At 37.4% G+C, this 23,991-nt stretch overlaps 1 protein-coding gene across 3 annotated transcripts in view; it reads right to left on the minus strand.

The window, feature by feature from the left end:
- LOC106055414 (uncharacterized) overlaps positions 1-23,991 on the minus strand; it is a 31,867-nt gene that overhangs the window by 2,105 nt on the left and 5,771 nt on the right. The window contains exons 1-9 of one of the 3 annotated variants that reach the window (XM_056022516.1): positions 17,839-17,984; positions 11,886-11,926; positions 5,441-5,529; positions 4,268-4,589; positions 3,462-3,550; positions 2,682-2,880; positions 1,689-1,808; positions 739-827; positions 266-470 (exon numbers count right to left, since the gene is read on the minus strand). In XM_056022516.1, coding sequence (XP_055878491.1) covers positions 266-470; positions 739-827; positions 1,689-1,808; positions 2,682-2,880; positions 3,462-3,550; positions 4,268-4,589; positions 5,441-5,529; positions 11,886-11,909 — 1,137 coding nt within the window. In that variant the 5' untranslated portion in view covers positions 11,910-11,926; positions 17,839-17,984. Of the gene's footprint in view, positions 1-265; positions 471-738; positions 828-1,688; positions 1,809-2,681; positions 2,881-3,461; positions 3,551-4,267; positions 4,590-5,440; positions 5,530-11,885; positions 11,927-12,127; positions 12,239-17,838; positions 17,985-23,991 lie in introns of those variants that run through there. The other 2 variants (XM_056022517.1, XM_056022515.1) reach the window with 2 other exon arrangements.

Consider the following 23,991-nt stretch of genomic DNA (forward strand, 5'->3'; position numbering starts at 1 on the left):
ATGAAACTATAGGTTTTAAAAGGCATGAGGCAAATAGTGCATACTATGGTAGTTTTCATAACAGGCTTAATTCATATATATGTATATATATACTAATATAATAATGAGTTTTGATTTTAAAATAATCTTCTTTGTTATTGACTAAAGTAACAAAAATAATCACAATTTAAATGAAGCTTAATTTAGTTTCCTCATTAATAAATGTGTATTAGTGTACATTCAAATGAGATGTAAGCCAAAATAGTGTATTGAAAAAAAGATTTACTTTGAATTTTTTGCTCTTATTGACAATCTCTACTTCAAAAGGTAACATTTCAACCATGGGGTGTGGCAGTGAGTGCCTCTCTTCTTCCTCCCAGGCACCACCTTCTCTGCTGTTGAGAACCACTTCCCCTTGGTCACGACGAGGATTGAAGTGGAGGGCGATGTCATCATCCAGTGATGTACCGTACAAAAGGTTGACAGCAAATCTGAACAATTTTAAAGTAAATCAGTGAAAACTTGGACTACAGTATGCTTTTTTTTTTCTTTCATTGTCTTATCAAACAAAAAAAAAACAACATAAATTAAATTTCTCTTTATCAAAAATAAAATCCCCAAAAAAAACATATAATCCCTAAAGAAAAAAAACCTTGCCATTGAAGGCTCTTATATTAGCTACTCTGTTATGCTCATCAAGTGCAACATTTATGAAACATAAATTAAAAAAAAATGTAACACAGATTTTAAAAATTTTACCTTTGGCCTTCTGGGTAGAAAAATCCTTTAATAACAATAAGGTCACTCTTGTCAAGACCTGAAGGAATAGTCTTAATGTAGTCACCTGGCTGAAAAGTGAACAAAATATTTTTTTATATTTTACTTCAAGTAAAAAAAAATATAAAATAAAGTTTAAAAATTTGTAAACAAATTTGTAAAGTTTGTATTCAATAATTAAGATCTACAAGAGTTTGGTTTAATAACTATCTTTTTTTTTAAAAATAGTTTTGTGTGCCACACTAGATCTAGAGTTATTTTTAGAAAATATGTTTAAGTAATGAAATCTGGACACAATTTAAAGACTGACAAGATAAGTAACATGCCAGATTTACACAAATGCAAGACTATGCAGCTGCACCCTTACACAATTTACTATTTTTAACAAAACTGAACACATTAAATATAAGAAAATGAGAATAAATGTAAAAACATATTTACATCTTTCCTACACAAATATGACAAGCTATGAGATGGAATTAATATCATTAAGTGTAATTTTATTGTACAAACATATTTAAATTTTTCCTACACAAATATGACATGCTATGAGATGGATATCATTAAGTTTCATTTGATTGTAGCTTGGAGAAAGTTAAGAGCCTCCACAAAAAGTCTGTCCAGGGGATCCAATTTCTTCTTATCTTATCTTTTAAAATACAGACGTTAGTTCAAAAAAGATGATTACATCCTACGTGTCATGCATCTAGTCATGCATGTTTACCAATGACTTAAATTCTGCCAAGTCACTGGTTTTCCTGGCTGGCTCAGGCAGCCCATTCCATGCTCTAATAGCGCTAGGGATAAAGGAGCATTTGTACAAATTTGTCCTAGCATATGGAACGAGGAATGTGCCTTTACCTTTGTGTCTTTCTGAGTATTTTATTAGTACTGTATATTATAATTTGGCCTTTTTAAGGATTGATTCTCACCAATGGATCTGTAAACTCAACATCCATGAGAGTAACATCTCCATTGATATCCAGGTAGCGAACATCTTCTGGTGGAATGCGAAATGTGTATGCAGTGAAATACTTGCCATTGACATAGATCTGTTAATAGTAAAAATATTATGAAACATTCACTAAATTATTATTAAATGTTTTTACTTATGTGAACTAAATATTGCTAAAATTTGATTTTACAGCTTTTTTTAAAAAATTAGAATAAAATCCTAAATATATTTCAGAAGATTAAAGATTAGAGAAGTTTGGATCAGGCTGGATGTCAGCATGAGAGTTATGATAAATATTTTTTCATCCAGGTTTTTAACGTACATCCAGGTTTTATGAATCATCTTCACACAATAAGATGTAACTTTTTTTGTTAAGAGCTCAGAGGAAATTAAGTTTAAATAGTTATCATTTACAAAAAGTAAAGAAAGTCGTTTGGCTAGTAATGTGACATCCCCGCCTGCCTGTTGATCACAAATTTTGATGAGTAATTTCTTTTTCTTAAAAAAAAAATTCTAAAGGGAATATTACTGGTCATCTAGTTTACTTTAATGCTATTTAATATAACTGAATCCAAGTAAAAGTTCATCACAATTTATTAGTAACAAAGAAGATTGAAACTAAAATAAACAAGTGTATGCTTAAAAAAAATAATAATATATTCTTGACTTTGAAATAATAAATGGGAAGTAGATCTCAATCTAACAATAATTTGATTTAAGTACTTTCAGGCTGGTTACCTAGAATCTAGATATATTTGTAATTTAGTCGAGTTAAGTCATAACCTTATACACCTAGGCCTCCAATATGAATCTCAATTAAAATTTCAGAAGTCTCATTAAGACTTAAGCTCAAGACCTTAAATTGACACCCTAGCTGGCAAACACTCTCTCTAACAAAATGGTTTAAGAAAAGAGATTTGAATATTAGCTTGACTGCCTGAAATGCAATATAATCTGCAATGATACTTGCCATGAATCTACCATCCCAGGAAATGAACAAGACGTCAAAGAAGTGACCTCTCTTGAAAGGAAACCATCCTTGTCCTCTTTCCTCCTCCTGCCAGCCACCAACCTTGGAATTGAGGACCACATCCTCCTGATCTTGGCGTGGATTGAAGTGGATTCCCACAGTATCTCCATCGTAGTCAGCATTAAAGTTGATAGCAAACCTGTCGTTATGAAGTTGGAATTTTTTAGAAAGATTTAAATAACTAAAATTTTTTTTTAAAAGTTAACTTCTTTTAAGAAATGAGAAAGATAAACATTGCAGATAAATGGACACAAGATTTATATATATTCTTTGTCAATTAAACATACAGTATTAAAAGTGCAGTAATTTGTTGGTTACTTAAATGTGTGTAAAATTTTGAGACCGATGACTTTGTTTCAATGTAGATATTTAGAAATACTTTTAATAGAGTTATGTGACTCAACCCATCAAATGACAAGTTTTCTAACATTATAAAAAAAAACTTATTTTCATTTAGAAAAAAAATGTATTCTCAGTTTATTAGTAATGCACTCGAAATAATTAATAAAATTTAACAACTTTTGTATATAACCTGCACTCTATACAATATATAAAATTTTATAAACTCCTTTTAAATAAAATTGAGAAGAATTTCATTCAATAAATTGTTGACAAAGTGACGTTAGACAATTACAGTTGTGAATATTTTAATTTCAGTAAGTTGGACTTGAGATGCAAGTGAATATTGATTGTGTAGGATTAGGGAATTTACATCATTACCTTTCAGCATTGTCATTAACAAAACCTCGAACCCTCAAGGCTTTTCCCATCTTGAGTCCACCAGGGAATTCCCCTTTGTATGGAACATGCTGGAAGAAAGAAAAGCAAAAATAAAATATGATACCGGTACATGATGTTGTGTTAAAAAAAACATTTTGAATAAAATCTTAATGTTTGCTTGATCTAATTCTTCCACTAATGATTATTAGAGATCCAATATTGAGACACCTGCGACATAATCTCTTATATTGGAAGGAGCATTTAATTTTTAAAATCATGACCACTTTCACACTTACAGTATCTTCTTATGTTATCTATTACAGACGTTACTTCAAAAAAGAAGGTAATTACGTCCTACATATTTCATGTGTCAATCTAGTCATGCATGTTAAACTCTGCTAAGTCATTGGTTTTCCTGGCTGATTCAGGCAACCCATTCCATTCTTTAATGGCACTAGGGATGGAGCACTTGTATGAATTAGTTCGAGTGTATGGAATAAGAAATCTGCCTCTATCTTTTTGTCTTTCTGATTATTTTATTAGGTTTTGTTTTTCTATTTGTAAGTTATGATTTAGTGTTTTATGTATTATAGATTCTAGATCTATAAGTTAGACAAATGCAGAGGAAATTTATATTAATCAATCTTGAATAGGAAGCTTTATGATATTATTGGTCCTTTTTTTCACAAACACTGTTTTGTTTACCCTACTTTAATTTATTACTATTGAGGTTTCGCAATTTTCTAAATTACTTCCTGACAATTTTCATTTGAGTGTAGGCCTAAATCTAGGAACAGATAACTTACGCAAGCATTCTGTACTGTTGATTCATAGTACTCTGCCCCTTCACTCAGTTTCATGTATCTGACATCCTGGTAGGAGAGGCGGTGAGAGTACTCCAAGAAATAAGCACCATTCACCAAGACAATGTAGGCGTCGGCACGCACGTAAATTCGGATGGTGAACTTTGACCCATTGGAAAAAGGGAAAAATGGAATGTCCAGCTCCTCGTTCTGCCAACCCCCTTGGTAGGAGTTACGAACAACTGTCTGAGAGTCAGTGCGGGGGTTGAAATGGAAAGCCACATCACAACCATCTTCTATGTCGTTCTGTAAATTGATGTGAAATCTGAAATGAAACAAGTTGAACATTGTTTCAAATAGTGAAATCTTGGGAACATTAACAAACTATAAGATGCCAGAATAACGTGCTGGCAATACATTCCCATACATGGAGTGTTATGTTTACAACATACTAATGACTCCTGTTATACAGCCATTACTAAACCCTTAGAAACAACAACGGTGTCATATTAAAGAAATCCTAGATGAATGATTCTAAATGAGTTCAAATGACATCCTCAAAAAGATTTTATTAAGAAGCAAACTATAAAAAAAAAATACTTTAAAAAAAAAAACACAAAGCTTATCTAAGGGGAGAAATTCCATATTTATAATCACATTTTTCAATGCTGTAGGATTTATTTTCCTTTTCTCGATATTAATGCAAATAATCAATTCTAATTAATTGAATAAATGTTTTTTTAAATCTATTTTTGATGAAAGATAGAAAGAAAACTATATGGAGAGCTCCCTGATGTGGAAACCACTGCACAGTTCATCTCATATATAGGTCTAGTCATCTGAATGCTCCAACTTAAAAATGAGAATGAGGGATTAGTACGACCTAGATTCATGTTTTGTTAGCTACAATAAATAATTACGAAGTTTGTTGGAAAATGGGTGTGGGAGAAGTAACATGTAAACAAAAATAATTGTACCAGACAGACAGAGTTGTTATAAGCTTTGTTAAATATGACACTTTTTTCCCCAGTGGTTATTTGTATCGTGAGCTCTATGGAACATATAAATAACTTACAAGTACAAGTTGTTGTCGTATTGAAAACGTCTGCCTTATTTTGACTGACCATCACTAAAGAAGACATTGAAACGACAACTTAATTAACTAAAGACACTGACCTGTTTTCACCATAAGGAACTCTTCCCCTGACGATGATTTGAGATCCAATGTTGAGACCGCCGGGAATAAGGGTGTAGTCTGGAACATCCTGAAACACAAACAAATGCCTAAATTAAGTGGATTTCCCGGTAGTTGCTGTGTTTTTGAGTTGCGCGACTTGAATACATGTATAGTCTCCCCTTTTTCCTTGTCGGCTAGTTTTGTTTTGGATGTTCCTTCAAGAAAATTAAAAGATGACTGCGTCCTAGTCCAAAACTTTCTGCGGAGGATGTTGGAAGGCAGGGTTCAAACTCCAGACCATTGTATCAACAGTCCGATGTTGCATACCACACCAAGTGGAAATGATTCGGTGACCCAAACTAATTTTTTTTTCTAGCTATGTAAAAAACAACAACACAAAAACAGCAACAACACATACCAATGATACCATTGTGAATCTATGTGGAGCATTGTATTAGCAAGGTCTAACATTATTTACAGATATTAAACATTTTTCTAACTTTAACAAAAATCCATAAAATTTAAAAAAATGAAAACGAAAAAAATCGTAAGCCGGGGACTCGACAACTGAGTGATTTTGTTTCTGTTAAAATCCTATAAAGCGTGTCATGACCGCTCACAGTTCAGGTCAGGTTGTCTTTAAGCTATCCTAAATAAAGCATTTAGAGCAGTGTTTCTCAAACATTTACTCGTGACGCCTCCCATCCGAAACTATACGTTTGCATCCCACAGTTTGAGAAACGCTGTTTAGAGCGAAGTGTTTTTGTGTTGGGAAGTGTGTCAGGGTCACGTGTGGTGAGACCATTTCATAATGAGACGTGACATCGATAAATGTAAATAATGTGGCGTGTAAAGGACACATGGCGTGACAACATTGGCTGTAGGACATGTGGCGTGACACCATTGGCTGTAGGGCAAGTGGTGTGACAGCACTGAATGCATGGCATTGAACTCCACAGTGTCACACCAATACGTGTAGAAAGTTTGGTATTACACCATTGAATGTAGGCATATGGAATGGCAACGTCTTAGTCAGCATATCCTTTCCCCTACCCCAGATAGTGTAAGAACACAGTATAAAAATGTCGCCTTGGTAACTTCTGTCTATTAAATATAAAAACGTTGGCTATATACACGTTGTCTCTTTTTTTTTTTTTATTTGTTCAGAAAAGATGGGTTTAAAAAATACAAAAGGAAGCTTAAGTTAAGTTTTTTTTTTAAAAGATAAAAAATCTCAAGGACAAAGCCGAGCATATTAATTAGACGTATCTCGACATAATGCAGACTAACATAAATAACAATGCAGAGATATTGTTGGCCTCGCCAAGGCCATCTTCCATTTTCTTTTCTTCAGGCTTTAATTTCTTAGCTTGAAAATAGCAGAACTGGGGATCTCAGTGGTCCCCATGTAGCAGAAGAAATATTTGGGGTGGGCTAAGATATGTCTTACTATTTCCCAAGTAAAAAAAAAATGAAGTAGCAATAAAACTCGTTGTGAATACAATTCCAAAGCGATACGTCAAAATAAAGCTTTGTGATTTTTCTCCAGTTTTATACGTTGATGTTTTAAGGGGTGGGGGAGGGGGTAAGTCGAGACCAATCGTTATAGAAGGCCTGAACACGGACCTGCAACGTCACAACCTGTGGGCAGTGGAGACCAATAGCTCGTTTCCACGTCACAGGTCTGAATGACGTGGCAACGAGCTACAAATTTAATGGCATGACTGCTCCAAAGTAATTGAAACAGTAATATTTCGTATAGGTTTTATTGTTGTCGTTTTATTTGGCCTAAGTATTTTTTTTGTATGTTAAAGACGAGAAAGTTTCTAGCACTAGGCGACAGTCCAAAGCATATAGATATATATAGATATGGCGTTTAGATTTGACATGGGTGGATGCGAGAGTTCTAAAACATAACGAACAGGTCCATAACAAACTGTTAAAGGATTATGAAGGCTGTGCGTATATCACCATACTGCAAAGACCGGTAAGTATTTGAATGTTTGTCAAAGTCTAAACTTTAAGATTAGTTTCAAACCGGTAGTTCAATATTGTTATCTGACACAGGATACACAGACAACGAAAAAAACACCAAAATTGGCAGATCAAAGCTATCGGTAGCATATCATAAAAAAAGTAAAAGCAAAGTACCCTTTTAGATCTTTCGATCGATATAACAGAGGATGCCAAGGTGATGTTTCTTTGGCCGACGGTTAACGAAGGTGTCATGTGGCCAACACAACGACCGATCTCCTTTTCTTTCAACAACTAATATTAGGTACCCATTAGAGAAGGGTTAACTCAGGGCCGTCCGAGGTTGAAAATCCCAGTCTTCATTGAGATTCGAACTCGATATCCCACCAGCTCGGAAGCCAAGCGCTCTACCACTCAGCCACGATGCCCTCGTGTGTTTAAAACATAAAAAAGTAAAGTTCCATTTTCAGACCTATAGGGCAGATGATGTAAAGGTCATTTGTTTCTGTGGCCCACGGTTAACGAGGGTGTCATGTGGCCAGCACATCGACCAACCGCCTCTACTTTTCCCCAACTAATGTCAGGTACCCTTTAGAGCTGGTTGGGACTCAGAGGCGCCCAAGGATCCCGCAATTAAAAAATCCCAGTCTTCACCAGGATTCGAACCCGGGATCCCGGTTCAGAAGCCAATCGCTTTAAAACATAATCGTGATTAAAACACTTTAGGGTAACCTTAAGCCAGTTTCGGCAGCTGTGTATGGATAGAAGTCGCAATGTCATCATGCTGATGTAGGCTGGCTCTTGCGTCATAGTGACTCTAGATCTGAATTTATACAACCGAGACCAATCGTCACACAAGGCCTGAACACTGGCCTATAACGTCGTAACCTGTGGGCATTTGAGACGAAGTCTGTACGGCGTGGCAACAAGCTATTTGCCTACCAATGTATACTACCACAAATAAGTGTTGAGGCCTTCTATAGCAAATGGTCTCGACATCACACTACAGTGTGTGTGTGTGTGTGTGTGTAGGGGGGCTGTGTTATTGGATTCCAGAGCCACAATACCAATGTAGAAAATTGAATAATAAAATTGCACACACAGTGATTTGTACATTAAAACTGGCAAATGAATTCATTCAAAACAATGACATAACAGAAATAAATGTACACTGGGTCTGCTGAGAAATCAAGTAAATAATAAGTATAGATCTAGAGAATTTATGAACAATCTAGAATCGATAAAAAACAAAACAAAAAACCAAGCAACTTAGGCCTGTGTCTTAATTAAAGCTCCAAAGCTATTCTAAGCTTTCTTAGCCGGGACCCGAGAGATCGTGACGTTACATCATTCCAGACGCTTGCCAGACTGGCTTGCTCAAATGATTATGTCACTAAACAGTTCCGTCATTCCAAGACTGTTGCCAGACTGGCTGGCTCAAATGATACTGTCACTAAACAGTTCCGTCATTCCAAGACTGTTGCCAGACTAAACAGTTCCGTCATTCCAAGACTGTTGCCAGACTAAACAGTTCCGTCATTCCAAGACTGTTGCCAGACTAAACAGTTCCGTCATTCCAAGACTGTTGCCAGACTGACTGGCTCAAATGATACTGTCACTAAACAGTTCCGTCATTCCAAGACTGTTGCCAGACTAAACAGTTCCGTCATTCCAAGACTGTTGCCAGACTAAACAGTTCCGTCATTCTAAGACTGTTGCCAGACTGACTGGCTCAAATGATACTGTCACTAAACAGTTCCGTCATTCCAAGACTGTTGCCAGACTAAACAGTTCCGTCATTCCAAGACTGTTGCCAGACTAAACAGTTCCGTCATTCTAAGACTGTTGCCAGACTAAACAGTTCCGTCATTCTAAGACTGTTGCCAGACTAAACAGTTCCGTCATTCCAAGACTGTTGCCAGACTAAACAGTTCCGTCATTCCAAGACTGTTGCCAGACTGGCTGGCTCAAATGATACTGTCACTAAACAGTTCCGTTGTTTTAAGTTATAAGCGAAAAAAAGAAAAGCTTCGTTTGTTGATGGGGTATGTGATACTTCACTCTTTGTTTTTAGTCAGTATAAAAATGTTTTATCAATCTTGAACTCATGTTGAGTGTTAGCTTAAGAGGATTAAATCCTACTCTTTAAAAGCCCTGGCTAAAACCCCCGTGGGTGCGCGTAAATTTCAAGACGAGTTGAAGTGCAACTAGCTTCTCGATCTTGCGAATCGAAACTCGGTATCATACTTTTTTTTTTGGTCAATATTTAATAGTTCTCACACATAAATAAGAAAAAAAAAAAGAAGAAGAAAATGTCTTGTACAACATTTGTTAGTCCTGACAGTTGCACACCATCAACTTCACAGGTGAAAGTTAAATCAGTAGCGGCCTTAAGGGGTGGCAAGTGGGGCAACCGCCCCAGGCCCCGCTCCTAAGGGGAGCCCCGCGATAGAAGATTCCCTTGTCATCGTCAGGTTCGATAACCAGACCAGTTCTCGTAAACCAGCATCCAGAAAGTTTGACGATGACGTTTTCATTTTTCTCTCTAATATGCTACTGTGCATATACATCGGGTGGCCGAGTGATGCGGATGTGTTGTTTTTTTCATTAGAAAAGTCGGAACTGCGAAAGACAATGGAAACATTATGCGTCAAACAACGGTCATCTATTAGGCTTGGTTGAAATGCTTGTCAAATTCGACCCAAACTATGTAACATGATGCAATAACATCCTCGGCGTATTAAGAACTCCTAGGCCCACGAGCAGTACCTCGGATATAGGATTCAAAACGAGCTTATGGATCTGATGCATAATTTTACCCTTACGGCTAAGGGCCCCGCGCACTGCTAAGGCCGCCTCTGGGTGAAAGACATTTTTGTTAGAACATTTCTTATAGTATTTTACACAGTTGAAAGTCATTTGTGAACTTCATTTCATGACAAATTGATGATCACCCTAACACTGCCCAGCAAACATTTAAGGTACAAGAATGTATAATGAGTTTAACTTTTAAAAGTATTTTCGCTACTTCGAAGAGAACATAGTAATAAAATGGCTTGGCCTTATAATAATAAGTAGTATATTTTCCTCATTTTATAACTGGTTAGCTCAAAAGTTTTATAAATGAATCTTGCAATAACTAGATCTAGATTTAGACACGTCAGTCCGCCAAGTTGATATCGCTATATCAGCAAGAGTGTTATCGTGGGATGAAATCAATGACTCAGGTCATATCCGTTCAATTTACTCCAAGCCTTAAGCCTCATTGAATGTCAAGGCTTAAGCGGAATCAATAGTATGACATACCCTAACCATTGTCTAGCAGACGACACAAAAAAAAATGCAAGCCAAAAATGATTCATAAACAGATAAACTTCATAAGTATATGGCAACCTTATCGAAAGTTTAGGCCAAGGGCAGGTAGGTTCAGTAGGCGTTCTCGTACCTGTGTTTGTGCGTGGTTGAAATTGAAATAATACTTTATCTTACATAGGACTGTCTCACTATCTATCTAATCCATTAATTTCATTTTTTTTTAAATTCTTCTTTCAATTTTTCAATGTTATACTAGTCACAGTCGTTTAATAAAATTTTAATAACCATAGTTGTTTCCCCTCCTTTTTTGGAAGCTCTAGGGTTGGAGGGGCAGATCACTCTGGTTAAACCACAAAGTAAATAGCACCTTTCGTTCTAAAACTCTTTTAACTTTGAAGGTGAACTTTGGTTAAGAAATAAAAAGTACTAATGCACAGAGTAGCTGATAAAATGAATAATGGCACATACAAGGACCTTCTCAATGGAAATATTAATTTTTTGTCAAGTTTAAAACACCAGCACATTAGATGTTAAAAATTTTGAAAAACCCACTAATAGTTAGTTTTATAACCTACTACAATATCCGCAGTTTAAATCTCCATAACAGGTTTTTTTTACACAGAAAAGGGAGGGGCGGGCATGTTTGGATACAGATCTTGCCCCTACCTATGCCATTTTTTTTTATTTAATAAAAATGATAGCACGTTCAAACAGTCCGAGTTCGGACCCCGTCCTAGTGGGGAAATAATGAATAAACATATGAAGCTGACAGATCCGATATGAACATCTTTAAAAGTAATTTCATTAAGTTATTAAAGTGTTGCATGGGTTTAAATTAATTCAATTTTCCCCATCTAAAAAAAACAAAACAAGATATAAAACAAAAGGGAAAGTTACCTTTAAACAACACACACACACACAGACACACAGACAAACATCATAGAAACATCTCACACACAGACACAAAACATCACTGAAACAAACGCACTCTCTCTCTCTCTCTCACACAAACAAAATAGTACAGACACACACACTCGCAAGCTAAGAACCAGTCACATAAACAAACTAACAAAGTATTATACGTACAGACGTATTATCACAAATATTTAACACTATTTAAAAATAAACTTAAAAAAAAATTTATTTTGGACTCACCAACTTTGTCTTTCTGTATGCCATGACTTTAGAGTTGAGATCTGAAAACAACAAACGTAGGCTCTAATTTTCTGAACAAACCAAATTTTAAAAAATAATATTTTTCATATCTCTTCTAGTTTTCGAGATCTGAGTGTGACAGACGGACACTTTGCACAAACCTAATAGCGGCTTTTTCCCCCTTACGGGGGCCGCTAAAAAAACTGGCAAAAAAATGTATCAAGCTTTGCAAACGTACTTACCACACTTTTTTTTTTTAAGTTGAGTAGTAGAGGCAAAAAAGTCTGTATGGACCAACTGTCTGTATAACAAGACTAGTCAGAATAAGAGGGACAGTGTGTGTGTGTGTGTGTGTGTTGGCTGGGAATTCCCCTTTGTCACATGCAAATAAATTGTCAACACAATTAAGCGAGCCACGTACATGACTCAGTTTTCACGTGGTCATCCCGGACAGGCATGTACGCTCTACCTACACACACACACACACACACACACACACGTAGTTTACCATATCAATAATGAGGCGTGCATCAAAACATGTAGACCAAAATTGTCTGAGATCTAGAAAGAAAAGGGAGAGGTACCAGGAAAAAAGGAGACGGGCCAGAGAAAGCGATGGGAAGACAACCTCAAAGAATGGACCGGGCCTCTGATAGAAAGAGATTCTAGTCAATGCAAAAGACAGAGAGGAATGGAGAGAGACGGTCAACAGATCATGTACCAACGGTCTAACAGAGTAAGAGAAAGGTGAAGATGAGTAAGAGAAAGGGGAAGATGAGTAAGAGAAAGGTGAAGATGAGTAAGAGAAAGGTGAAGATGAGTAAAAGAAAGGTGAAGATGAGTAAAAGAAAGGTGAAGATGAGTAAAAGAAATGTGAAGATGAGTAAGAGAAAGGTGAAGATGAGTAAAAGAAAGGTGAAGATGAGTAAAAGAAAGGTGAAGATGAGTAAGAGAAAGGTGAAGATGAGTAAAAGAAAGGTGAAGATGAGTAAGAGAAAGGTGAAGATGAGTAAGAGAAAGGTGAAGATGAGTAAAAGAAAGGTGAAGATGAGTAAGAGAAAGGTGAAGATGAGTAAAAGAAAGGTGAAGATGAGTAAGAGAAAGGTGAAGATGAGTAAAAGAAAGGTGAAGATGAGTAAGAGAAAGGTGAAGATGAGTAAGAGAAAGGTGAAGATGAGTAAAAGAAAGGTGAAGATGAGTAAGAGAAATGTGAAGATGAGTAAGAGAAAGGTGACGATGAGTAAGAGAAAGATGAAGATGAGTAAGAGAAAGGTGAAGATGAGTAAAAGAAAGGTGAAGATGAGTAAGAGAAAGGTGAAGATGAGTAAGAGAAAGGTGAAGATGAGTAAGAGAAAGGTGAAGATGAGTAAGAGAAAGGTGAAGATGAGTAAGAGAAAGGGTGAAGATGAGTAAGAGAAAGGTGAAGATGAGTAAGAGAAAGGTGAAGATGAGTAAGAGAAAGGTGAAGATGAGTAAGAGAAAGGTGAAGATGAGTAAAAGAAAGGTGAAGATGAGTAAGAGAAAGGTGAAGATGAGTAAAAGAAAGGTGAAGATGAGTAAGAGAAAGGTGAAGATGAGTAAGAGAAAGGTGAAGATGAGTAAAAGAAAGGTGAAGATGAGTAAGAGAAATGTGAAGATGAGTAAGAGAAAGGTGACGATGAGTAAGAGAAAGATGAAGATGAGTAAGAGAAAGGTGAAGATGAGTAAAAGAAAGGTGAAGATGAGTAAGAGAAAGGTGAAGATGAGTAAGAGAAAGGTGAGGATGAGTAAGAGAAAGGTGAAGATGAGTAAGAGAAAGGTGAAGATGAGTAAGAGAAAGGGTGAAGATGAGTAAGAGAAAGGTGAAGATGAGTAAGAGAAAGGTGAAGATGAGTAAGAGAAAGGTGAAGATGAGTAAGAGAAAGGTGAAGATGAGTAAAAGAAAGGTGAAGATGAGTAAGAGAAAGGTGACGATGAGTAAGAGAAAGGTGAAGATGAGTAAAAGAAAGGTGAAGATGAGTAAAAGAAAGGTGAAGATGAGTAAGAGAAAGGTGACGATGAGTAAGAGAAAGGGTGAAGATGACGTTGGTAAGAACCTGGACAAACTTAAGTGAATTTCAGCTGTCTGATATTTTCATACATTTTACCTGCGATTGTTCCGATTAAACAATTTTAGCAAGCATAATATAAAAAATACTTAAAAAAAAAAGCTTATCTAAAGGGGAAGAACTCCGCCCTTAAAACTATATCTATCAATAATGTACAAGTTATCTCCCTTATTCGATATCAAACAAAAAAATTAATTACAAATAATTAATTGACTTATTGAGTATTTTTGTTTATCGATTCATGTTTTGTTAGGTACAATAAATAAGTGTTTAAAGTATCAACTCGATCGGAGAATGCGTGAGGAAGAAATAGCGTTAACAATTATTTAAGGGGACTAAACCCAATAAATTGTCTGAAGGATTAGTTTCCCTTGTTGGTATCAAACAAAATAATTCATTGCCAGTAACTAATTGACTAAAAACCTGAAGGCTAAGTCCAAAAGAGTCCAATATTAGATTTAAATGTTTATTTACTTAATTGTACAAACTCTTGTGATGACACATTTGCCTGTGCTAATTAATGTCACGTGGACAGTACTGTTGCTTCAGACGTATATGCTTGTGTCACATGACAAGGGTTCTATTTTTAGTTTTAGTTTTTTTTTTCTTTTTCTTTGGTTTTGATGTTTTGATTCGCTCATTCGAAGTTTCTAACATTTAATCGTGTGCTTTTGCTCGTTTTCTTGCTTTCATAACTTATCCATTGTCTTTTTAAAGGTATTTTTATCCAATCACTTAAAGTATGAAAAAAACAATGACCCCCCCCCCCCCAAGAAAAAAAACACAAACAAACAAGGAAAAAAACCCCAACATTTTACTACTCGTTCTACATTTAAAAAATGTAAACAATTTTTGTGGGCGGCCCCTGTGCGTCCGATGTGGTCTAACATTACCTTGCACAGAACACAAACTGACAAAGAGTAACATCATTAATAATAGTCAGGGCCGGATTTAAGTATTTAGTGGAAATGGAAAGGAATGTTGTGGAAGCCCCCTACAATTTTTCGATAGCTGTAATAAAGATCCACTTGCTAATGAAAATACTTTTATCTAAAAGCACGCTATATTATAGAAGAAAGAGAGTTCTTGTAAATTTAATCTTACTTTCCATTTTAAAAATATTTAATATGCAGATTCTTGAGTGGGGGCGGGGTTAAGGCCCTTGGTAGACGCTCTGTCGTAAATCCGAAGCTGTATTTATTTATTCCGAGCATGCTACAGGCGGACACCTTTTAATCACGACATTTTTGTCAGCGGTCAAAATGCGAAAGAAAAAAAAAATGAATTTCTGATATATTTATATCTCTATTGTGGAGGCCCCTTTCTTGTGGAGGCTCCGGGTGTAGCCCCAAATGCGCTCTCTTAAATCCGGCCCTGGTGAAATCACTAAACTTAAAGACAATTTAGGGTCGCTGTGGCTGAGTGGTTAAGCGCTAGGCTTCCAAACCCGGAGTCATGGATTCGAATCTCATTGAAAATTGAGATTTTGAATTTGAAGATTTTTACGGCGCCCCTAAGTCCACCCAACTATAATGGTTACCTGGCTATAGTTAAGGAAAGTAAAGGAGGTTTGTCGTTATACTGGCCACATGATACCCTGCTCGTTAATCGTTGGCCAAAGAAACAGATGACCTTAACATCATCTGCCTATATACCCCATGGTCTGAAAGTGGGAACTTTATTTTTTTTTTTTACTAAAGACAATTCAGAAGATTTATAAGTATAGTAGTAATAATACATATAACATCGAATCATAACTTACAAATTAAACATAACTGAATAGAATATTTTTTTCTTTCTTCTTTTTCTCTTCAGATTATTGTAAAATGATCGTTTGTCTTGTCTAAGCATTTTGGTGACTTTCTGTGAAACTGCTTGGTAGTCTTGTTTTAATTGTTGCTAGTGGTTTCTTGTTTTTTCTAGGTTAACTGCCTGTTTAGCGCATTTCCTTTCTTCGATTAATTTCCATGTCTCGTCACTAATCCACTGTTTTTTCTTCTTAGGGTTAAGGCTTAGTACTTCATTGCTTGTTTCAGTAATAATTTCTTTGAAATTTTGCCAAGATTTATCGACGCTTTGTTTGGCCTCATCTAGTTGTAGCACAGCAAATCTATTTTGTAGGGATAGTTGGAATTCCTTTTTAATCTGGGTGTTGTGGAGCTTGTCTAGGTCAAATCTTTTCCTTTTGTTTCTTTCTGTTTTATTGCTGGCCAGCTTCATTTTTAGTTTGGCAACAACTAGGTGGCGGTCTGAGCCAATATCTGCTCCTCTTCTGTTTCGTACATCTAGTAATGTGCTTCTCCAGTTCCGCCGTATGGTAACGTGGTCGATTTGATTCTCTGTTTTATTGTCTGGTGAAACCCATGTCACTTTGTGGCATTTTTTGTGGGGGGAAAATGCTGCCTCCTATCACTAATTCATTAAATGTGCAGAAGTCTGCAAACATTTCTCCATTTTCAATTATGGTGCCAAGTCCATGGGTGCCAATACTTTTCTCTCTCTCTCTGTTGTCACTTCCCACTTTGGCATTCAAGTCTCCCATGACGATCAAAACATCATTTGTAGGTAGAGAGGAAGTGGAGATGGATTGGTCACACCCTTAGAAAAGATACCAGCAACAGAGCTAGGCAGGCCTTAGAGTGGAACCCCCAGAGGAAGACCAAAAAGAACATGGCGACGCAGTGTACTTGAAGAAGCAGAGAAGACCGGGAAGAGCTGGGACACCATCAAAAAGCTAGCAAGAGACCGTGGAGAGTGGCGTGTTTTTGTCGAGGCCCTATGTTCCATGAGGAACTCAAGGGAGTGATGATGATGATGAATAGAATATTCAGAAAGACTCACGTTTCTTATCCCATATGCTAGGACAAATGCGTACAATTGCTCCTTCTTCCCTAGTGCCATTAGAACATGGAACAGGTTTGTAAAATGTTGAATTGTTTGTTTGTAAAATGTACATGTTTCGGATAATCTACATCCTGACTAGCCCGAACCTGCCACAGGACGACAGGGGAGGGCAGCCGACAGGGTATGAACCCGGGACCATCGAGGTGACAGAACGACAACTCAGTGCGCATACCGCACGATCAGGCAGTCTGAATCAGGCAGTAAAATTAATGCCTTAGCAGAGTTTAAGCCTCTAAGTAACATACACAGTAAATTAACACATAGATACGCGTTGGACGCAATTATATTCCTTTTTTTTAAAGAAACGTCTGTAATTTGTAAGATACATCTAGATACTACACAGACCTATATATATATATTTCCATGTCCATCATTCTAGATCTATAATACAAGATGGGAATAAAAAAAATGTGAAGCGAAAGTCTAAATGCAGTCACGTGATTTTGTGTTTGCAAGGAATCGTGGAACGGAAAGATTCACAATAAATTAAATTTGTTAACAAGCAAAGTATAGAAAATACTTTTTGAAAATCTAATCTAACTGGAAGAACCTCAAAAGCACTGTCATATCTCTCAATACTCCAAGGTTTAAATCCCCTTTCTATATAAAACATTAATGAATTACACTTATTTATTAATTAATTGGAATAATCTTTTGATTGATTTGTGTATTGACATGGTCAGTGAATGATTAATGATTATACAAAGTTTCAACTTGATCTGAGAATGGGAAGTGGGAGAAAAAACGTGTACACAATTTGTACCGGACAGAAAGACGGAGTGGGTTAATATAAGCATTGTAAAAACTAACAAAATATCGCGTAAAGCCACGGGAGTGTAAATAAATACATTGTACAACCCGATTAGATTTGAGCCTATAGTCTATAGACATGTGTATGGTCAGAATACATTATACATGTATATCTATGTTTGCATTAATACATGATATAATTCAGAGCTTACCAAACAATAAGTCGAAACAGTCAGTGTTATGTCAAAGAACACAGCAATGACAAAACGCAATGACAAGTGTGTATAATTAAATATTATCGGGTGTCGTCTGCAACTTTGACTGTTGACCGGATTGGACCGGATTTTAAATGCAGTTGTCTCCCATTAAAAGCAGCAGAGCTTTTGTTTATGAATCTTTCATGACCACAACACATTCGCAGGTGCAACACATAGGCCTACACACAAACACGTATGCACACACACACATATGGATGTTTGTTCGTGTAAGTTATCTGCGTGTCCGTGAGCTTGATATAAATTAGGGATGACAGCGGATGTCAACACAGCGCCACGCATATCACCTCATTTGAATTTGCGTGTAGCCTACTTAGTACATGATATTCACGTTGCAATACTAATGACTCGTCCAAGAATAAACTGATGAATCTACCCAGATCTAGATCTAGTATGAACCCAAACCAATAAACCATTTCTGAACGCTTACCCCTCCAGTAACTCAGAATACAGATACATGTACCCAGAATACAGATACATGTACTCAGAATACAGATACATGTACTCCGAATACAGATTTTCAGAATACAGATAATTAAAATAAAGATATTTAGAATAGAGATATTAATATTATGAATGTGTGGTGGAGAGAACAAAACCGCTTGGCTGCGGCTTGGCAACCTAACAGAGGGGGATCGAGTTCGAACCCCGATATGATCAGAGTTGTGTTTGCTGAGCCATCTGTAATAGGGATCTAATAATTTGCATCTGCCCTAACCCTAACCCAGACAGAAGTTTGTTCAGACAGGCAGATGGAGGCAAGCTTCCATAGGCCTAAGGTTCCTAGAGTCTTAGACTCAACTCTTAGGGCAAGCTTCCATAGGCCTAAGGTTCCTAGAGTCTTAGACTCAACTCTTAGGGCAAGCTTCCATAGGCCTAAGGTTCCTAGAGTCTTAGACTCAACTCTTAGGGCAAGCTTCCATAGGCCTAAGGTTCCTAGAGTCTTAGACTCAACTCTTAGGGCAAGCTTCCATAGGCCTGGAGTTCCTAGAGTCTTAGACTCAACTCTTAGGGCAAGCTTCCATAGGCCTAAGGTTCCTAGAGTCTTAGACTCAACTCTTAGGGCAAGCTTCCATAGGCCTAAGGTTCCTAGTGTTAGACTCAACTCTTAGGGCAAGCTTCCATAGGCCTAAAGTTCTTGAGTCTTAGACTCAACTCTTAGGGCAAGCTTCCATAGGCCTAAAGTTCCTAGAGTCTTAGACTCAACTCTTAGGGCAAGCTTCCATAGGCCTAACGTCCCTAGAGTCTTAGACTCAACTCTTAGGGCAATTAGAAAGAAGAAGAAGGAAGCATTTTTTTAAAAGTAATAACAGCCGTTCTTTACTTAAACCAATGTAAAATTTACATTTTTCTGTCCAGTCACATCTCAACGTTTTATTTTGAAGTATGGGCCTCTGTTTTAACCTTTCACCTCTATTTCTATTTCCATATTTATCTTCCTCTGCGACGCAGAGGAAGACCAAAAAGAACATGGCGACGCAGTGTACTTGAAGAAGCAGAGAAGACCGGGAAGAGCTGGGACACCATCAAAAAGCTAGCAAGAGACCGTGGAGAGTGGCGTGTTTTTGTCGAGGCCCTATGTTCCATGAGGAACTCAAAGGAGTGATGATGATGATGATTTTTATCTTCCGGTTCTATCCGACCTCTCACTACTAGATCTATCTAGTGTATCTGGTTTTCACTAGGGATGTGAACTCGGAATATAAACTTACAAGTACTCATCGAAACCTTTTTTTGAGAACCACTGAAGTAAAAAAAAACAAAAAAAAAAATAGCGCTCGAAATGTAAGTCCCCACGCAGGAGTCAGTTTTAATGATCCAGTTTAATTCGCGGACTTGAATGAAGATCCAAGATGGTCTGCAGTCACTGTTGTCATCTCTATAGGCCTAGGGTGTCCATAAGGGTCGAGTTTGCGCCTTGTTTTACCCTTGACATAAGGGCATGCTTATCCCGCTAGAGGTCAGTAATGAAAGATTAACTCTTCACCGACTCTTCTGCCCAGAGGCGGAAGTCTCCCATCAATAGAGATGATCATTAATCACATCCGTGACACTGCTCATTGAGCCCCACCTGGGTTCCCCATTCTTAGCTAGACCAGAAGCCAAGCATACGAGAGGTTCCTATATTGTAGTGTAATCCGACATCTGGACTCTTAGTAAAATAAAGTATTAGCTTTATAACATTTAACATGCAAAAAAATAAAAAATAAAAAACTTAAAAAAAGCAAAACAAAGCTTATATTAAATGTATCAATTAGTTTGGATCAGTCATGTAGGCCTACTTAAATTTGTAATAGATCAAGACCAACAAAAATAAATCTGTGCTATTAGAAATATTTTCACCAATTGTTTTAGTTTAGCGCCTTTTCATACTGCTTTCTCAGTCGCTGTGATCCTATCACTTGTATGGGCATTTGGAAAGGGGTAAAGGGAAAAATAACAGAGTATCTGAGTGATCGCTTTTTAAATGTATTTATTTAAAAAAAAAGATGAACGAACCGAATTCGAACTCGTGGGCTAAGGTCTTCTCGGGATTCTCAAGCCAATACGGTAACCGCTCTGCTAGCGAAGAGTTTCTGAACATGGAAGATTGTATAGTTATCTCTTGTTTCTATTTCATGTTTGTGTTCACTAAGCCTGAGACGACGACCTCTATAGGGGAATAACTAAGCTTAGACCACCACTTCAGTCAAGTACAATTTCTTTCCCTTGTTCGAGATACCAAACAAAATAATTAATTATCAATAGTTAATTACCTAATTGGTTAATTTTTTAAATTGATTCTTGTGTTGTCAAGTAAAAGAAATAATTGTGCATAATTTCCGAGATTGGGTGTGAGAGAACTAACGTGTTCTAACCTTTTACCAGACAGCATGGGCGTAGCCAGGATTTTTTTTCGGGGGGGGTTTCGGGGGGGGGGAGATTTTTTCTCCCCCCCCCCCCCCGCCCTCCCCCCTTTCGCGAAAAAAATATTTGTATGTATGTGTTTGTGTGTTCATAATCTTTATTACATTCTGACCCTTCATTCTTTTGGAACACGTTTATTGTGCCCTAGAATAGGTTCTTCCTGGAGTTAGTGAAAAAATGGTTGACTCCCCGCCATTGCCAGCAAGGGGCTCTGGTGGAGCTCTAGGAGCTCACCTTAGAGCGGGGCGGAGCCCCGCCGCCAAGCACTATTTCTGGCATAGAATGTCAACAAAATGCATATTCTGAGGTATCTACAGTGCATTTTCCTGCTATTAAAAAGTCTTATTTAAAAAATGTATGGGCTGTTTTTACTGACTAAGACCCTGCCGCGCCGTTTGGCGCATTTGCCGTCAAGCTGTTTCTACAAAAATCTGTCACTGGTAATATCTGAAGCCTCTTCCCACCTGCTCCGAGGACCTCCATGAATGTGTGGCGCCAAGTTGTACTAGGATGTCATCACAACTCTTATTATGCGTAATTTATTTTGTCGGAGAACATGTCCCGCAAACCTCATGCGACGCTCAGTCACAATTTTACTAAGGGGTCAACTCCCAGTTCGGCATATGATTTCCTTGACTTAGACCCGATCTCAATAACTAACTCCTAAAATCTGTCTTAGCCATCTTTGTTGAGCCACATTTAGTGTTTTTCAATTTCGGCAGATGACTATTCACTGCACTTTATTAATGGAGCCCCGCCACTGGTAGAAATGTAACCTCTCTTGGATACGCTCTTGGAATTGGGTGAATGTAGTTTGCTTTAGATTTTATATTTAAAATTTGGGTTATATCGTCAAAATCATCTGTTAGAGGTTTTAAACTAAAAATCTCAGGACTTTGTTATAGTTTTTTAAATTCAAAACCCCATTTAGCTACGATCATAGAATTTGGTAACTGTAGTTTGCTTTAGAGTAATATTGAGGATAGAGGTATTCCACCTCAAAACGCTCTGTAGGGGGATTTTAAACTCAAAACCATCTGGAGGAAAGGAGTTTAAACTCAAAACCCCTTTTGGCAACGCTCATAGCATGTTGAGTGCGTAATTTGCTTTTTTTTTTACATTGATGATGTATTTTTTAACTTCAAACCCCGCTGGCGGGGGGTTTAAACTCAAAACCAATATAGCTACGCTCTTAGATTTTAGAGTGTGTAATTTGCTTTTTTTTTTTTTTATTGAAGATGTATTTTTTAGCTTCAAACTCCACTGGAGGGGAGTTTAAACTTAAAACTGAGTCAAAACCCATTTAGCTACGCTCATAACATTTTGAGTGCATAATTTGTTTGTTTTTTTTCATATTGAAGAGGGGGTCTATCGTAAATTTTGGAAGGGGGTTTTAAAATCAAAATCTTTCTTAACTGTGCACTTGGAATTTGGGGATTATCGTTTGCATTTTTTGTGTGTTTTGTTTTATAGAAGAGGGGGATTGAACTACAAAAACCCCTGGTAGGGGGGTTTCAAACTCAAAACCCCTGGTAGGGGGTTTTAAACTCAAAACCCCCTGTTAGGGGTTTTAAACTCAAAACCCCTGGTAGGGGGTTTTAAACTCAAAACCCCTTTAGCTGTGTTGGGGCAAGTGATGGTTTAGTATTAAAATATCACCTAAAATTAACAAAATCAAAGCAAAAAAACATGTCACTAAAGTCCGTCTCCCCCCCCCCCTCCCGTGGTAGGGGGTTTCAAACTCAAAACCCCATGGTAGGGGTTTTAAACTAAAAACCCCTTTGGCTGCGCTGGGGCAAGTGATGGTTTAGAATAAAAAACTTACCTAAAATAAAGAAAATCAAAGCAAAAAATCATGTCACTAAAGTCCGTCTCCCCCCCCCCCCCCCGTGGTAGGGGGTTTCAAACTCAAAACCCCATGGTAGGGGTTTTAAACTAAAAACCCCTTTGGCTGCGCTGGGGCAAGTGATGGTTTAGTATTAAAATCTTACCTAAAATAAAGAAAATCAAAGCAAAAAATCATGTCACTAAAGTCCGTCTCCCCCCCCCCCCCCCCCGTGGTAGGGGGTTTCAAACTCAAAACCCCATGGTAGGGGTTTTAAACTAAAAACCCCTTTGGCTGCGCTGGGGCAAGTGATGGTTTAGTATTAAAATCTTACCTACAATAAAGAAAATCAAAGCAAAAAATCATGTCACTAAAGTCCGTCTCCCCCCTCCCCCCCCCCCCCGTGGTAGGGGGTTTCAAACTCAAAACCCCATGGTAGGGGTTTTAAACTAAAAACCCCTTTGGCTGCGCTGGGGCAAGTGATGGTTTAGTATTAAAATCTTACCTAAAATAAAGAAAATCAAAGCAAAAAATCATGTCACTAAAGTCCGTCTCCCCCCCCCCCCCCGTGGTAGGGGGTTTCAAACTCAAAACCCCATGGTAGGGGTTTTAAACTAAAAACCCCTTTGGCTGCGCTGGGGCAAGTGATGGTTTAGTATTAAAATCTTACCTACAATAAAGAAAATCAAAGCAAAAAATCATGTCACTAAAGTCCGTCTCCCCCCTCCCCCCCCCCCCCCGTGGTAGGGGGTTTCAAACTCAAAACCCCATGGTAGGGGTTTTAAACTAAAAACCCCTTTGGCTGCGCTGGGGCAAGTGATGGTTTAGTATTAAAATCTTACCTAAAATAAAGAAAATCAAAGCAAAAAATCAGTCACTAAAGTCCGTCTCCCCCCCCCCCCTCGGGGGGGGATTTCATTTCGGGGGGGGTTTGAACCCCAAAAACCCCCCCCTGGCTACGCCCATGCCAGACAGACACACAAACAGACAGAGTGAGTTGATAAAAGCTTTGTAAAAAGTCTGGAAGTCCTCAATTCTTTCAGTCTAAACGTTGTTTGTTGTAGACTCCAACTGCGTTATAACTTTGTTACCAAGTAGCTTTTAGTTAGACGTCGTATGGCAACCTTATGACCTTTAACCTCTATGTCATCCTGTTTGTGTCATTGGAGATGTCAACACGATAACCTAGGCCTATTTGTTTGTTTGTTTCATTTTCTAAACTCACTCGTTGAAGGTCAGGATGTGTATGTGTACATAAAACAATGCGTGGTGTATATGTGTGTGGGGGGAGTGTGTTTACAGAAGTGCTCAGCTCTGTGTTTTCATAGGCTAGTGCTTCTCAACTTGGTTTTTAATTC

This window comes from Biomphalaria glabrata, chromosome 3 (genome assembly GCF_947242115.1).
Source record: "Biomphalaria glabrata chromosome 3, xgBioGlab47.1, whole genome shotgun sequence".
NCBI classification, from domain to species: Eukaryota; Metazoa; Mollusca; class Gastropoda; family Planorbidae; genus Biomphalaria; species Biomphalaria glabrata.